Here is a 16,027-nt window from a genome sequence, read left to right on the forward strand (position 1 = left end):
GCTTCTCAAAATGGTTATTGTAGAGAAAAGGAATTACAAAGGGAGACTTAAGGAAACAACAGAGGCTGGCTACATAAGCAAGTTCCAGTGCACCTCTGAGGGCCCCAATACAAATTGAGTTGTTTTAGTGCACTACATTTATTAATAGCCCAACTTTCTGTAATATTCCATATATGATGAAAAACAGTTGTCTCCCTTAACAGATTCAGAGCTCTGCCTCAGAAACATCTCTCAGTATTCCTGTGACAGCCAAGTCTATCACCCTGGTTGAGCCCCTTTTGACTGCTGGTCTTCTGACCCTGCAGCACAGGCTTCTGCGGTTTAGCCTGCAGCGCCACCACGTCCCTTATTGAAGTAATTAACAGTTCAATAGTCCCATTTCTTGTTAGTGAACCATCGTCACATCCTCTTTTATCTGTAGCCTACCTGGTCATAAGTTGTGCTCAAATACAGAGAACATAGTACTCACATTCTTTGTGTTTGAGGATATGTGTTTTGATCTATGAAATCTCACTCTGAAACAAAACTTTCTGCCTTTAAAGTGCTACAGTATTTTGCCTCCTCTCCCTTTTGTTTTGCAAACATGTTATGATACAGGGGTGCCTCGACTTACGAACGTCCCTACTTACGACCATTTCGAGTTACAACCAGCTTTGGCTGCAAAAAATTTTTTCTACTTGCAACCCGAGCTTCCACTTATGAACAGAAAAAGGCAGGGGAAAAGGGCAGGAAATTCAAATTTCTAACTGTAGGTGGTGATTGGTTGTTTCTTTGTAGCTCTTTTGCCCCAGCAGTTAGAGAGTGTGCATCATCGGGGGAGGCTTGGGACTGCCTCCTTCTGCTTCTGAGTGAGCGTGTGTGTGTGTTTGCAGGGAGGCTTTGGGCTGCCTAGTAAGGTAAGGTGCTGTTTTCTGCTTTTTAAACACTGTTCTGGGTGTTTTTGCAGTGTGGTTTTGAGCTGGGGGGTTATGTTTCTGTGCTGTGATGGGTCTTGAGGGGTTTGTTTAGGTTTTTTGGGGGGTTTCCCCCCACATTTACATTGGGTCTTGAGTGGTTTTGTTGCTTTTTGGAGTGTTTTTTCCCATTTGCAATGGGTTTTGGGGGGTTTGTTTGTTTTTTGGTTTCCCCCCATTTCAGATGGGTCTTGGGGGGTTTGTTTCTTTTTTTGCTCCCCCCAATTTATGATGGGTCTTGGGGGTTTGGTTGCTTTTTTGGGGGGGTTCCCCATTTCCGATGGGTCCTGCATGCTTCCTTTGCTTTTCCCTTTGTTTTCTTTGCATTTCTGACCTGCCCCCTTTGTTATTTGTGCATTTCCAATCTGCTCTGCTTGTTTTCTGTGTATTTCCAATGGAAAATACATGCTTGATTGCTTTTCTCCCCCCCCCCCGGCCGGAAGGGATTAATTGCATTTCCATTGAGTCTTGCAGTGTTTTTTCCCCCTTTGGTTAATTTTTTCTTCGGCCGGAACGGATTAATTCCATTTCAGTGCATTTCTATGGGAAATGGTGCTTCAACTTACAACCATTTCGAGTTACGTCCATCTTCTGGAACGGATTATGGTCGTAAATCGAGGCACCACTGTAAATCACCCTTTGGAAGCAGGTGGAAGAAACGAATAGAAAATGAACAAGCATCTCATACAAGCAAAAGATAAAAAGTCAAATTGCTGTAAGATGGCTGAAAAGTGTTTCCAAGCAACATTCTTTCTTTAAAAACAAATAAAAACAAAACAAAACAGGAAAACCAGAAATTACAGATACCTGACGGAGATAGAAAAGACACCTGAGGAATTCTGACTAGCTCGAACGATGAAAGAGCCAACATTTTTGTCCTTCAGCATACTCTCAGCCTTGTGACGGGACACATCTTCATGGAACCAGCTGAAATGTGCAACAGAAATTAATGAGGTGAAGGCAGGAAAAAGAAGTGATCAGGAGAAATTAGAGAAAATTTACAAACAGGATGGGAGATAAGGAAAAAAGGTACAACAGGAGGACTCATTCTCTAACAGTATAATCCAGTGCTTGCAAAATCTGCTTTTTTGGACAACAAATCCCACAGATCTTTCAGCCAGCAAATCACCGAAAAAGTTATCTTTGAAAGCTCTGGGACATTTGCTAAGAAACAACAGATTAAAAATCCCCTCACCCCACACACCTAGTTTTAATGTTCAACATGAACTTCTTGCACAAAAGTGAATGAGTACAATCAAAATCTGTAGTATTACTGCAGCTCAAAATGGAAGATGGAGGTTTGCTGTTCAAATGCAATGCCTCTGTGTGTACATATATATATCAGATTGTTAGAAGAAACATTTAGTGCTTTGTGTGAGGACTAATAAATCATATAGCTCAGATGACTTACAGAGATTATCACACATCATGGCAATGTAGAAATCAATGGCATAAACAATTCTAAAATAAAATAAATAAAGTCGCCTAGAGTGGCCTTTTAGGCCAGATGAGCTGGGTATAAATCAAACAAACAAACAAACAAACAAACAAACAAACAAACAAACAAACTTGAGGCCTGCATTATTATTATTTTTTAAATTTCACAGCTCAGCTGCCAGCAGATGGAATGATTCTACACAGACTGGTTTTTCTTTTCCATCCAGCAGAGGTCAGTGGTGCGACATTGTATGCATTGCTCCTTCATACCTGTTCCAGGTCAATTATATGCAAATAATCATTTAGAAACTTTGAATTGCCAGCTAGCTTGTCTGCTGAAGTCAAGCTGCCAATGTAGGACAACATTTCCCACATATGGTGAAGAGAACTTTAGTCCATTAAAGTTTATGCCATAATATATGTGCTGGTCTTTCAGGTATCATCTTCAAGGCATGTGTTTTCTGTTACAGCCTAGCAATCTCAGACATAAAGCTTTCAAATGGGCTAAAGTTTTGTTTGGTTATTGGTTTGGATCCAGACTTAGAACATGTCAGTCAAATCAACAAAGCATAAGTTAGTCATAACTAATATATCTACTGTCGATTTAAGTGAACCTGTTCAAACTATGAGTGCCAGTATCCACTGTTTCTTTAAAAGTTATTGGAAGATCAGATTTTTTTTAAAAAAAATTATATCTGTACAAAAACCACATCCAACTCTAGTATTTATATACTTGCTCAGAAAACTAGCTGGTCTTGTATTGCATGTCAGACAAGAGTTCTCACATAACTGCTCAGGTTGCTAACTTCTTCCTGGCTACTTGCAGATGTTTGAATATTCTATATCTTTCTTTCTCTGTTTTTCTCTCTTTTGTAGTGATTGGCCTCAATTTTTGCATGGGTCATATGACTGCAATAAAAATTTATTGTAGTAACAAGCTCCAATTACTACAAATAAAACAGTCCAGGAGGCTGACAGTATTTAGAATAATAAAATACAATAAAATTACAAAATATAATACAACATAGTATGATACAATAGTATAAATATTTTTCAGCCGTATTACTGCATTTGTATTCCTTTCCTTCAAGACAGTTAAAACTTCTACTCTCTCTTTCCTGTCATTTTATCTTCAGAAAAACTCTGTGTAGTATGTTAGGCTGGGAAATAGTGGGCTATTTTAGGCAAAGTTTTTATAATATTATGTAAGCTGCTGTTTTATGCACTCTTTATATGATGTCATGTTCATATTTGCAGGCTGAAATTAAGTTCATTTGCAGGCTGAAATTAAGTTCATTTTGTTGTATAGCTTCCTTTAATTAGAAAAATCTGTTTTCTCCTTTTATGCTTGTTACGAGCTAAATGAAATATTTATTTATTTATTTATTTATTTATTTATTTAATTCAATTTCTACCATGTCCCCCTAGATAGCGTCTACTCGGGGCGGCTTACAAATATCATAAAATATCATTAAATACAATAAAACATCACAAAATATAGAATCTTCCAATTGCTTTGGGAGTGGAGCAGGCATATAGGGAAGTTGAGAGCATTTTTAGGGGGCCATGCCCCCTTGGTTTCTACTGGGCTATCCTCACTCTAGCCTCCGCCATTCTCACATCTGGCATGTGAGAAAGAATCCTTTGTGTGCACCAGTGTTGGTGCTTGAAAGCTCCTTTATGCAAGGATGGATCCTAATTGGCACAAGACCCTCCCTTACAGGGAGGAACTCTGTGTACACATCAGCTTTCTCATTTGCCAAATGAGTGGGCGATTGTGGCATGGCTGGGCCAGACATCAATGGAATCGGAGCATAGTTTCTCAGATATGAATCTTCTCCACCTCTCACAGCATATGAGCTGCTTCTGTGAATAATCCTTATGTAAGCCAAGGAATGTGGCCCCTTGCATCTTCTGGCTTCACAAGGAATTCTTCCAAAGAGATTAGACTATTCTGCATGGCCTTGGATCCAGCACAGTTCTGTGGATGTTCCCATGTCCTAGTACTGTATTTATTTCTCAGATGTGTCAAGAAATTTGCCATAGCGTTGCCCTCATTTTTTTTCAGCACTTCTTGTGAAACAATTTCTTAAACATGCACACTGAAGATAGGACACTTTGAAAATTGACAAAATGTCTAATTGTACTTACCTGGGAATGTGAAACTCTATGAAATTCTTCGGGACATATCCTTCATTACCCCTCAGCTCAGCCTTGTACCAGTTTTCCTGAGAGCTTAAGATCTATACATGAAAGGAAATATGACATTGGTTTAAAGGACATATGGGGCTTATAGTCGCCTAGACTTAAAATCTGAGACCTTCAGTTCACTCCCCAGTGTTAGTCATTGTCAGCTTGCCTACAAATATCTGTGCTAAATTTGAGCCGTTTTCTGAAAATAATTCAGTTCTCTCAGATCTTCAAGGATTTCAGTTCCTTGAAATCTGTGCGCGTATGTTCTGCTATTGAGATGTCTGCGCCTAGTACATGTAGTGTGAAGATTGCTGGTACAGCCCTGCAGCCACTTAACTGTCTGAATGGCCCTTTATGTATTTAACATGTGAAGGAGACTGAAGTTTTCTAACGTAAACAAATAGTTCCAACAAAAGAAAGAAAAATTCCAAAACCAGAAATATGAAGAGGACAATAAGGACATATCTTCATAACATTGTAACTAGAGCTTAGCCAAATTGTGAGCCAGGTTTGGAAAAACATGTGACTGGTTAATTTCTCTAGCTGAATTAATTGACTGGGGACGATGGTGGTATGGTTCCCCCCCTCTAAAATATTGTTTTAAAGGAAGAGATGGGGAAACATGTGGTCTGTAAACCACATACAGTCAGCTACACCTTACTTCCCAATCTATTAGGTTTCACCCCAACTCCTGCCCTTCTCTAGAGCCTCATTTCCCCCTGATTCTCAGGTGCTTCCCTAGATAAACTAACCAGTTCAGGAGGAATAAGATTGTGGGTTATCTTCTCCACAATCTCTCACCACCACACAGTACAACTGACTCAGGCAAACACCTGTGCAGTAGAGCAAATAAAGTTGCGGAGAGGGGGAGGGAGAGCTAACAGTGCAAGAACAATAAATTCCTGCTCTCCCTCCAAACTTGCTACATTTTCTTAACAATTTCTTAAACACATGAGCACATTTGTATTTCTTTAAAAACATTATCACAATATAATTTCTTAAATGTTCTGAAACTCTCTTCTAAGAAAAGGGAGTTATGGGTATAGGGAGGCAAAGAAGTGGACACGGAAAGAGAAAGAAAGAGAGGGGGAAAGAAGGCAAGGACAATAAGAGGAGAAGGAAGCGGAAGGGAAGATAGAATAAGTGAAAAAGTGAAAGAAGGAGGGGAAGAAAGAGAGAAGATGAGAAGGTTTCATCTTAACAACTTGTTATTTAAGGGCTTGCCCCATGACATCACAAGGACTTGCCGCAGGTCTCATGTTTTGGCCATGAATTCTCAGGGAAAGGGATGTTGCCAACCTGGCACCCTTGTTCGCATGATGTACTAAGAACCCTGCACTAAGAGAGGCAACAAATTCTTTCAGGAGCCACATATATACATATACACTTAACATGCATAGGAACCTTTTCAAAGATTCCCCAACTGCACAGGACCAGTGATCAGTCTACACCAAGGATGTGTGTGCACAGGGACTGCTTTATATCTATCATCAGCACCTCACATGACAAACAAGAACAATCCTACACAAATGCTCAATATGGATCCAGCTCTATTTAAGGCCAGGGCAGCTTGGGAGTCTTTGAAGAGTGGCAGTAGTTAGTAGCACTACCTCCATTAAGTAGTGATGTAGCTTTAACAATTTCAGTGTCCACTTATAACATTATTTCAGTCCCACCAGATAACACAACTGCAGATTTCCTCTTTATATGGCTGCTATCAATCAGTCAGATAAAAAATGATTCCACATTCTTGCTGTGGAGATGCTTAAAAGAAGACTGGTAGAGAGCAGAGGGCATGCTTGTTTGTCCTGCAGAACCTATGTAAAGGCGCCAACTTGACTAGCATCCTCCCTTATTAACCTAATAATTAATCTAGCATGCCAAATAGTAAAAGATTAGGACTTCAAAGGGAAAGAATGCAATCAGAAGGAAAAGGAAACAAAGGAATATAATTTGGAATGACGCTCTTTTGGGATTGTGAGTTGCTTGTAACAGCAGTTTTTGCCAAATAGCAGGGAAGTGGTGAGCTAAAAGTAAATTCCAGAGAACTAGAAATACAAAAAGAAAGGGAGGTATTAGATGAAGTGCTTGTTAGTTTTGTGCAAATTCCTGCAGATTTGCTCTGATGGCAACGGGATCTGGAATGCACATTTCTAATATGCATTTGATAAAGGAGTTCTGTTCCAAAGATTCCACAGAGGGTTTAAGAAGGTTTGTGTGAGATGTTTAATGGGTTGCTTCATTTTTAGTGATCTATTTCAGAGAAATACAAATCTTTCAATTTATCCAGAGGGATGGAGGAGAGTCAGACATTTTAGATATATGCAACAATGTGCAGGCATGTTTAATGTATGCATAAAAGAGCATTTGTATGTAACTGAGAATATGCTACCACAGTCCATTCCTCCGTTTGAAATAAGCCCTGAGATGCTATGCATGTTGAAATGAAGAAAAAAAAGGTCCTACAAATTCTAGTGGGATTTATGCTCAAGTTAAGTATGCAGAGAGCTTGTGTAGTGAATAAAGTATCTGACTTAAAAGACCTGGGTTTGAATCCCTACTCAGCCATGGAAAACTATGGGATATGTTTGTGCGTGGCAATGTCAAACCATCCCCTGAACATCTCACATACTTAAAAAACTATCAGAGTTACCTAAGTTGGAATTGACTTTATAGCACACAATAGCTCAAGTATGCAGAAGATTTCATTTTTACTTGTATGACCTAGAACAGAAGCAAAGTTATGAAACTGAAAATGCTTCAGTATGTCGGTTGGGGTAGTGGTGGATAGAAATAATATAGAATAATAATGTAAAATCACAGCAGTTATGAAATTGGATTATCATATATATGATGATATTGTCACCACAAATATAACTATATCAACAATGGTAGCTACATATACCAGTGACTGATTCTGAAGATCCTTTGTACAGAAGTACGGTAACTCCCTTCTCCTCAATCAGTACTCAAATGAGGACAATGCTAAACTTAGTTTATCTTCCACTTTTACTGTGATCTTATTGTAATGGTGTATTGTTGTTGTTGTTGTTTAGTCGTGTCTTCGTGACCCCATGGACCAGAGCACGCCAGGCCCTGGTCCATGGTTTATGGCTCAATATAAATAAATGACTCTATGGTACTAAACACAACCTCTGTTTATTTGTTTATTGCTTGATGCATAGTATCTAGGCTTTCAGAGAAACAAACTTATTCTCATGTATGAAGAATTATCTTCCTTTTTAGAAAATGGGTTTACTGTGGAGAGATAGGTTTTCTCCTGTAGTGGGCCTCACTCTTCCTGCCTCTTTAATCTCTACATCAATACAGTGCAGTGTACTGCCTTTCAAAAACAACTCCTGTGCTCCAGCTCTGTATGCACATGTTTTGTTGTGTAAGAAAAGTATTTTATGTTTATTATGATACTATTGCATATAGATACCAAGAACGCTCAGTGGAAGACAGGAGGGCCTGGCGTTCTCTGGTCCATGGGGTCACGAAGAGTTGGACACAACTAAACGACTAAACAACAACACCAAGAACACCAGGAAATAAGACTTTTTCCTATATTGTGTACTTGTCCCCTTACAAATACCTGTTTGATTATTTGCAATTGCATAATGTTATTTTGGCAGATGCAACCTGAATTTTGAGCAGTTAACTTTTAGTTTTTTTGTTCAGTTTTGAAATGTACAATGGAAGCTTGGAATATGAAGGAGGTACTGCAACCTGACAATTATCTTTCTTCCACAAATGCAATTCAAGTTGATTGATTTGTAGAATGGATGGTTAATACAATTACATTGATCAGAACTTAATATGGTTAACAGAAAATACTTTGGTAAACCTTTAGTTGACAGACTTACCTTTAGAACATCACCAGCATGGAAACTCAGTTCATCTTCTCCTGATGCGCTGAAGTCAAACTTTGCAATGGCTTCCATGCTGTCTTTTGTGTGACAGGGTAAACTGGAACGAACTGGATAGTGTTCAAAGCTTCTTTTAGAAAACTGTTCATGAAAAAATTCTTTCTTCCTTATTCCTTAGCTTATTTTGTCTGGACATGCACTGAAAATATTTTTCTATTCTGCTGCCAGCCATTTGTGCAGGCTGATCTTCTAGTTCTACATGTGGAGGCTATTGTGTAACATTAGTATGGTGTTGCTGTAATCTTAAGTCAACCTCTCTAGCACACTCAACAGTCCAATAGGCAAAGAAACAAAAACTAAGTACTGTACAGCAATAATGACAGTCCTACAAGTTTGCCTGAAAAATCTGCTGTCACCAAACCAGTCAGTATCTTAGACAATATCCTCAGCCAGGCACCAATCAACCCAATCAGCATAGAGCAGCCTCTCCCAGTCTCATGCTTTTCAAATGTGTTAGATTGGAACTCCCATCATGCCTACCCAGCATAATCATTGTATCTATGCATCTGGAGAAAAATGGACAAACAGCTCCAACCCAGCACACCCCGTAACCTCTTACATAGGGTGGCGTGAATAACAATTCTGCATGGAGAAGCCATTGGATTCCCAAATGAAGGGGTTGAAACTTGCTAAAGGAGCAATGCCTTTACTTAAAAAATTTCCATAATAATAAGCATACTCCAGTTTCAAAATGGTCTTCACAGGCAGCTTTATAGGTGGCCTTGATTCTGCATTATAATAGACTCATTACTGGTTACAAGGAAAGAATAGTCAAATCACATTCTGCGGCAGATGAAGTAGTTGAAGGAGCATCTGAAGCTAGGAAAAGGCAGTTCTGACTACAGTATAAATGAGGATTTGATACACTGGCATTAAAAAATTAAAGAGAAATATAAGTAAAAACAAAGGAAGGGTTCTCCATCTTCACAAATGTCAAAACTGGAACTCTTGAAGGTGCGTGTATTGAATAATGCCATTCTGCTGACACAAGTTTTTGGATTTATTTGCACACCTGTTTCTAGGCTAGGCCCAAGAAAAAAAATCCAACCCTGTTGTGCACAGTTCTACAGTCCATTTCAAATCTAGTTACACAAGCAGCAGAGTGCCTGACTGATCAGGACAACAAATGTGCTACCTGTTGTGCAGCTGAAAACACCACTGGCACGCCATTAGCACACTATTTTTCTTCATTAATGTTAGGTGGTATTTGTATAGGGTATCAAAGACAGAGATTTATACAGTACAGTTGAAGAAGACATCAATGTGTATAGCCGTATATATTTTACTAGTAATTGTATGTTTGTTATGTTATATGCCATCAAGTCAAAACTGTCTTATAGTAACCCTAATAGGGCTTTCAAGTGGAGATTTAAGATTTTACCAGTGTCCCCCACCCCCAGTGCCTGATTTCTAATCCATCACTCTTATGCACTACACTACACTGCATACCTAATTACATATTTAACTTCTAACAATGTGTTCAGCAAGATCAAATGTATAGATCTGAAACATGTATCACATAATAAAGCAAAGCAAAGCGTGCTGCTTATATACCACCCCATAGCGCTTCAAGCACTCTCTGGGCGGTTTACAATTTTTAATTATGCAGGCTACACATTGCCCCCCCCCAGCAAGCTGGGTACTCATTTTACCGACCTTGGAAGGACAGAAGGCTGAGTCAACCTTGAGCCGGCTACCTGGGATTGAACCCCAGGTTGTGAGCAAAGTTTAACCACTGCGCCATGAGGCTCTTGTCAAAAGGCTGATATCAGCCAGCAGCTAATAGCACTGCAGACTTTTATGATTGCAAAAGTTGCTGCCAGGACAGGGGTAGAAAGCTTTTCTTACCATTTCCTGCTAGCAAGGCTGTGATATGATCTGAAAGGACTATCAGTGCAACAGTCCCTCTACCACAGTCAGTTCCTTTTCCCTGCTGATGGCACTAAAAGCGATACAGGAAATAGCTCAGTTTATGGCGTGTGACCGGCTGCATGCTGTATGAGCAGCTTAAAACAGGGTCTTCATTAAAATGTGGCCTCTTTGTTATCACATTGTGATCACATTTTGTAATTGTACTGTTGGTTAAGTGCTTCCCCAAATGGGCAAATGTTTTGCAATAAAGTACAGTTGGTTAGAGTTCCTCCTGAACAGGACTGGGACTTATCAGTGTTCATATCTCCAGTATTCATGGCTATATTTTGTCTGGGAGGCTCCAACTGAGAAATGTACTCTGTGTAGTGTAGTGCTAAGTTCTGGCCTCAGCAACAAAGCCCATTCAGATTAATACAACCTGCCAAGAATGACCAAAACAGGACAGAAGGCAAAGGAAAGGGAAGGAACTCATTGAATTGGACCTTGTGTTACCTGGTCAGTTGGACATCTTCCCCCGGAAGGGACAGGAGTGAATGAGGTACTTTTTGCCTGTGCCTGGACAAGCTCGAACTCATTTCTGTCTTGTGTGTTTATAGGAACATCTGCCTTACACTTCATTAGACGTTAGTCCAACTAATTTAGTACTTTCAACTCTATAGGAGCTCTATAGCAGTGGTCCCCAACCTTGGGCCTCCAGATATTCTTGGACTTCACCTCCCAGAATCCTTCACCACCACCTCTGCAGGCCAGGATTTTTGGGAGTTGAAATCCAAGAACATCTGGAGGCCCAAGGTTAGGGACCACTGCTATAGAGCTCCTATAGAGTTGAAAGTACTAAGTACTTGAATCCTGCTCTATAGGATTCAAGATGGGGTTCTTTCCTAGTGCTGTTTGGAGAGTCCAGGTTTTCCCTGGTGGTATTCTATTTGGGTCCCCTTCATGGATTGCTGCCTTGTCGTGGTGAAGGGGCTTGAGTAACTCAGAGAAGCTATGGGCTATGCCGTGCAGGGCCACTCAAGATGGACAGGTCATAGTGGAGAGTTCTGACTAAACGCAATCCACCTGGAGTAGGAACTGGCAATGCCACTCCAGTATCTTTGCCAAAAAAGCCCCATGATCAGAAACAAAAGGCTAAACGTTATGACGCTGGAAATTGGGCCCCTCAGGTCGAAAGGCGTCCCACATGCTACTGAGGAAGAGCGGAGTACAAGTACAAGTAGCGCCAGAGTTAATGAAGTGGTTGGGCCAAAGCCGAAAGGACGCTCAGCTGTGGACGTGCCTGGATGTGAAAGGAAGGTCCAATGCTGCAAAGAAAAATACTGCATAGGAACCTGGAATGTAAGATCTATGAACCTTGGTAAGCTGGAGGTGGTCAAACAGAAGATGACAAGAATAAACATCAACATCCTGGGCATCAGTGAACTAAAATGGACAGGAATGGGCGAATTCAGCTCAGATGATTATCATATCTACTATTGTGGGCAAGAATCCCACAGAAGGAATGGAGTAGCCCTCATAGTCAACAAAAGAGTGGGAAAAGCTGTAATGGGATACAATCTCAAAAATGATAGAATGATGTCAATACAAATCCAAGGCAGACCTTTCAACATCACAATAATCCAAGTTTATGCACCGACCACCATTGCTGAGGAGACTGAAATTGAACAATTTTATGAAGATTTACAACACGTTCTAGAACTGACACCAAAGAAAGATGTTCTTCTCATTCTAGGGGACTGGAATGCTAAAGTAGGGAGTCAAGAGATAAAAGGAACAACAGGGAAGTTTGACCTTGGAGTTCCAAACAAAGCAGGGCAAAGGCTAATAGAGTTTTGTCAAGAGAACAAGCTGGTCATCACAAACACTCTTTTCCAACAACACAAGAGGCGACTCTACACATGGAAATCACCAGATGGGCACTACCGTAATCAGATTGATTATATTCTCTGCAGCTAAAGATGGAGAAGCTCTATACAGTCAGCAAAAACAAGACCTGGAGCTGACTGTGGCTCTGATCATCAGCTTCTAATAGCAAAATTCAAGCTTAAACTGAAGAGAGTAGGAAAAACCACTGGGCTACTCAGGTATAATCTAAACCAAATCCCTTATGAATACACAGTGGAAGTGAAGAAGAGATTTAAGGAACTCGATTTGGTGGACAGAGTGCCTGGAGAACTATGGATGGAGGCTCGTAACATTGTACAGGAGGCAGCAACAAAACCATCCCAAAGAAAAGGCAATGCAAGAAAGCAAAGTGGCTGTCCAACGAGGCCTTAGAAACAGCAGAGAGGAGAAGGGAAAGAAAATGCAGGGGAGATAGGGAAAGTTACAGAAAATTGAATGCAGACTTCCAAAGAATAGCAAGGAGAGACAAGAGGGCCTTCTTAAATGAACAATGCAAAGAAATAGAGGAAAATAACAGAAAAGGAAAAACCAGAGATTTGTTCAGGAAAATTGGAGATATTAGAGGAACATTTTGTGCAAAGATAGACATGATAAAGGACAAAAATGGTGGGGACCTAACGGAAGCAGAAGACATCAAGAAGAGGTGGCAAGAATACACAGAGGATTTATACCAGAAAAATCTAGATGTCCCGGGCAACCCATATAATGTGGTTGCTGATCTTGAGCCAGACATCCTGGAGAGTGATTTCAAGTGGGCCTTTGAAAGCCTGGCTAACAACAAGGCCAGTGGAGGTGATGACATTCCAGTGGAACTATTTAAAATCTTAAAAGATGATGCTGTTAAGGTGCTACATTCAATATGTCAGCAAGTTTGGAAAACTAAGCAGTGGCCAGAGGATTGGAAAAGATCAGTCTACATACCAATCCCAAAGAAAGGCAGTGCCAAAGAATGCTCCAACTACCGCACAATTGCACTCATTTCACACGCTAGCAAGGTTATGCCCAAAATCCTCCAAGGTAGGCTTCAGCAATATGTGGACTGAGAACTCCCAGAAGTACAAGCTGGATTCCAAAGGGGCAGAGGAGCTAGAGACCAAATTGCTGACATGCGCTGGATTATGGAGAAAGCCAGAGAGTTCCAGAAGAATATCTACTTCTGCTTCATTGGCTATTCAAAAGCCTTTGACTGTGTGGACCACAGCAAACTATGGCAAGTCCTTAAAGAAATGGGAGTGCCTGACCACCTTATATATCTCCTGAGAAACCTATATGTGGAACAGGAAGCAAGAGTTAGAACTGGATATGGAACAACTGATTGGTTCAAAATTGGGAAAGGAGTATGACAAGGCTGTATATTGTCCCCTGGCTTATTTAACTTATATGCAGAATACATTATGCGGAAGGCTGGACTGGAGGAATCCCAAGCCGGAATTAAGATTGCTGGAAGAAATATCAACAACCTCCGATATGGAGATGATACCACTCTGATGGCAGAAAGTGAGGAGGAATTAAAGAACCTGTTTTTATAGGAACATAGGTATCTGCCTTACACTTCATTAGACGTTAGTCCAACTAATTTAGTACTTTCAACTCTAATTTAGTACTTTTCACTCTGAGGGTGAAAGAGGAGAGTGCAAAAAATGGCCTGAAACTCAACATCAAAAAAACTAAGATCATGGCCACTGGTCCCATCACCTCCTGGGAAATAGAAGGGGAAGATATGGAGGCAGTGACAGATTTTACTTTCTTGGGATCCATGATCACTGCAGATGGAGACAGCAGCCACGAAATTAAAAGACACCTGCTTCTTGGGAGGAAAGCGATGACAAACCTTGACAGCATCTTAAAAAGCAGACCCATCACCTTGCCAACAAAAGTCCGAATAGTCAAAGCTGTGGTTTTTCCTGTCGTGATGTATGGAAGTGAGAGCTGGACCATAAAGAAGGCTGACTGCTGAAGAACTGATGCTTTTGAATTGTGGTGCTGGAGAAGGCTCTTGAGAGTCCCCTGGACTGCAAGGAGAATAAACCTATCCATTTGGAAGGAAATCAACTCTAAGTGCTCACTGGAAGAACAGATCCTGAAGCTGAGGCTCCAATACTTTGGCCATCTCATGAGAAGAGAGGACTCCTTGGAAAACACCTTGATGTTAGGAAAGTGTGACAGCAAGAGGAGAAGGGGATGACAGAGGATGAGATGGCTGGAAAGTGTCTGCGAAGCAACCAACACGAATTTGACACAACTATGGGAGGCAGTGGAAGATAGGAGGGCCTGGCATGCTTTGGTCCATGGGGTCATGAAGAGTCGGACACGACTAAATGACTAAACAATGACAATTCTATTTGGATACTTAAAAATGCTCAACCGTACTGAGCTTCTGAAATCAGACAAAATCAGGTGTGTTCACAATGAAATGGTGCTTATAGTTTAGAAGACTTTGTTCGCAGCTGGCTGATCTAACCAGTGGTACTAGGAATAAATTCTGTCTACAGGTGGTTCCTTCAGGAACTTGAAGGGGGGAAATTAACAGTTAGTGTAGTAACATGATTAAGAGTGCTAGACTGGAACATAAGAGATCCAGGCTCTAGTTCCCACTATGTGATAAAAATCATGGGTGATTTGGGGCCTTAACTCTTGCTGCTTGATTGATTTCCCCAGGATAAAAGCAGCCATGCATGTATTCCACATTAGCTTCACTGGGAGAAGGCAGTAGATATCAGCAGTGGAGGCAACATGAATTTTAGAACTACATTTGCAATCACCAAGTAAGAGATCCACCAAAATCTTCACACATTTCCTTCTAGGTCTTATTTGGATTCATGTGACTGAAGATGTGGCAGGCAAACTGGAGGCAAGTCAGTCAGCCTACACATAGCTCAGTTAGTACTGTACAATGTTGTATAGCATTCTGCTCAGGCTGCTTTTCCTGAGATATGCATACCTTGTTGTTCTACACCAGAGACAACCAGGTTGTGACTACACAATCAACTACATTACTGAAAATATAGTAGAGTTTGTTCAAAGTCTTTCCCCACCCTTGATTACACACCGCAAATGCTGATTTGAATTGGTCCAGCCTTTTTTTGCTCCCTGCAAAGCTATTTTTTCCTCTGCAGATGGGGTCTTCTACTTTTTTCAAGCCAGAATGAATCAAATTGACTTTTTGCCATGTGATCTGTTGATTTGTTCTTGTAAAGATGGAGCTATATATGGGGGTTGGTATTGTTTCCGTGATACAGGCAGTTGGGATGTGATGTTTAGAATACTGTAATGGTATGTAATGGTAAAACACATTCTTTCCCCCAATAGTCCTCAGATTTTTTTAAAATCACATATATGAGATTAGCCCTAGATTAATTTATCAGTTTATTACTAGTACTGATATACTAGTTTAGCACTAGTTTTGGACTAATGTTTTTTTAATTATGAAGAAAACAGAAACAACCCAAATGAAATAAAAGATGTTCCTGTGGTATGTGGTATATCTGTACATATTAAGATGAAATTGGAACACTGCACAACCCTTTCAAAACCAAGTGTGAACACTGACCTCTGATTCAAACCGTAGCCCCCATGTGATCAATGACTGCAAATTCAGCTATAATGCAAGCTGCAAATCAGATCGCAGCAAATCTCTTCAGTTCAACTTTCAAGTGTAGCTACAGCCTCAGTCTATGTTAATTGACAGAATCTCCTTCTGTCACAATCTGAAGCCTTCTAACAGTTTGTCAGTGCACG

The 16,027-nt window shown here is 40.4% G+C and overlaps 2 protein-coding genes across 6 annotated transcripts in view; one reads left to right on the top strand and one right to left on the bottom strand.

The window, feature by feature from the left end:
• The window catches only part of ENTHD1 (ENTH domain containing 1), a 193,937-nt gene that overhangs the window by 99,883 nt on the left and 78,027 nt on the right, over positions 1 to 16,027 (top strand). The window lies entirely within an intron of this gene.
• The window catches only part of GRAP2 (GRB2 related adaptor protein 2), a 69,826-nt gene that overhangs the window by 21,252 nt on the left and 32,547 nt on the right, over positions 1 to 16,027 (bottom strand). For 2 of the 5 annotated variants that reach the window (XM_020787809.3, XM_073000146.2), the window contains exons 2-4: positions 8,450 to 8,552; positions 4,542 to 4,633; positions 1,761 to 1,880 (exon numbers count right to left, since the gene is read on the bottom strand). In XM_020787809.3, the coding sequence (XP_020643468.1) occupies positions 1,761 to 1,880; positions 4,542 to 4,633; positions 8,450 to 8,527 (290 nt within the window). In that variant the 5' untranslated portion in view covers positions 8,528 to 8,552. Of the gene's footprint in view, positions 1 to 1,760; positions 1,881 to 4,541; positions 4,634 to 8,449; positions 8,563 to 10,168; positions 10,303 to 16,027 lie in introns of those variants that run through there. The other 3 variants (XM_078376144.1, XM_078376146.1, XM_078376145.1) reach the window with 2 other exon arrangements.

Source organism: Pogona vitticeps, chromosome 5, assembly GCF_051106095.1.
Source record: "Pogona vitticeps strain Pit_001003342236 chromosome 5, PviZW2.1, whole genome shotgun sequence".
Taxonomy (NCBI): domain Eukaryota; kingdom Metazoa; phylum Chordata; class Lepidosauria; order Squamata; family Agamidae; genus Pogona; species Pogona vitticeps.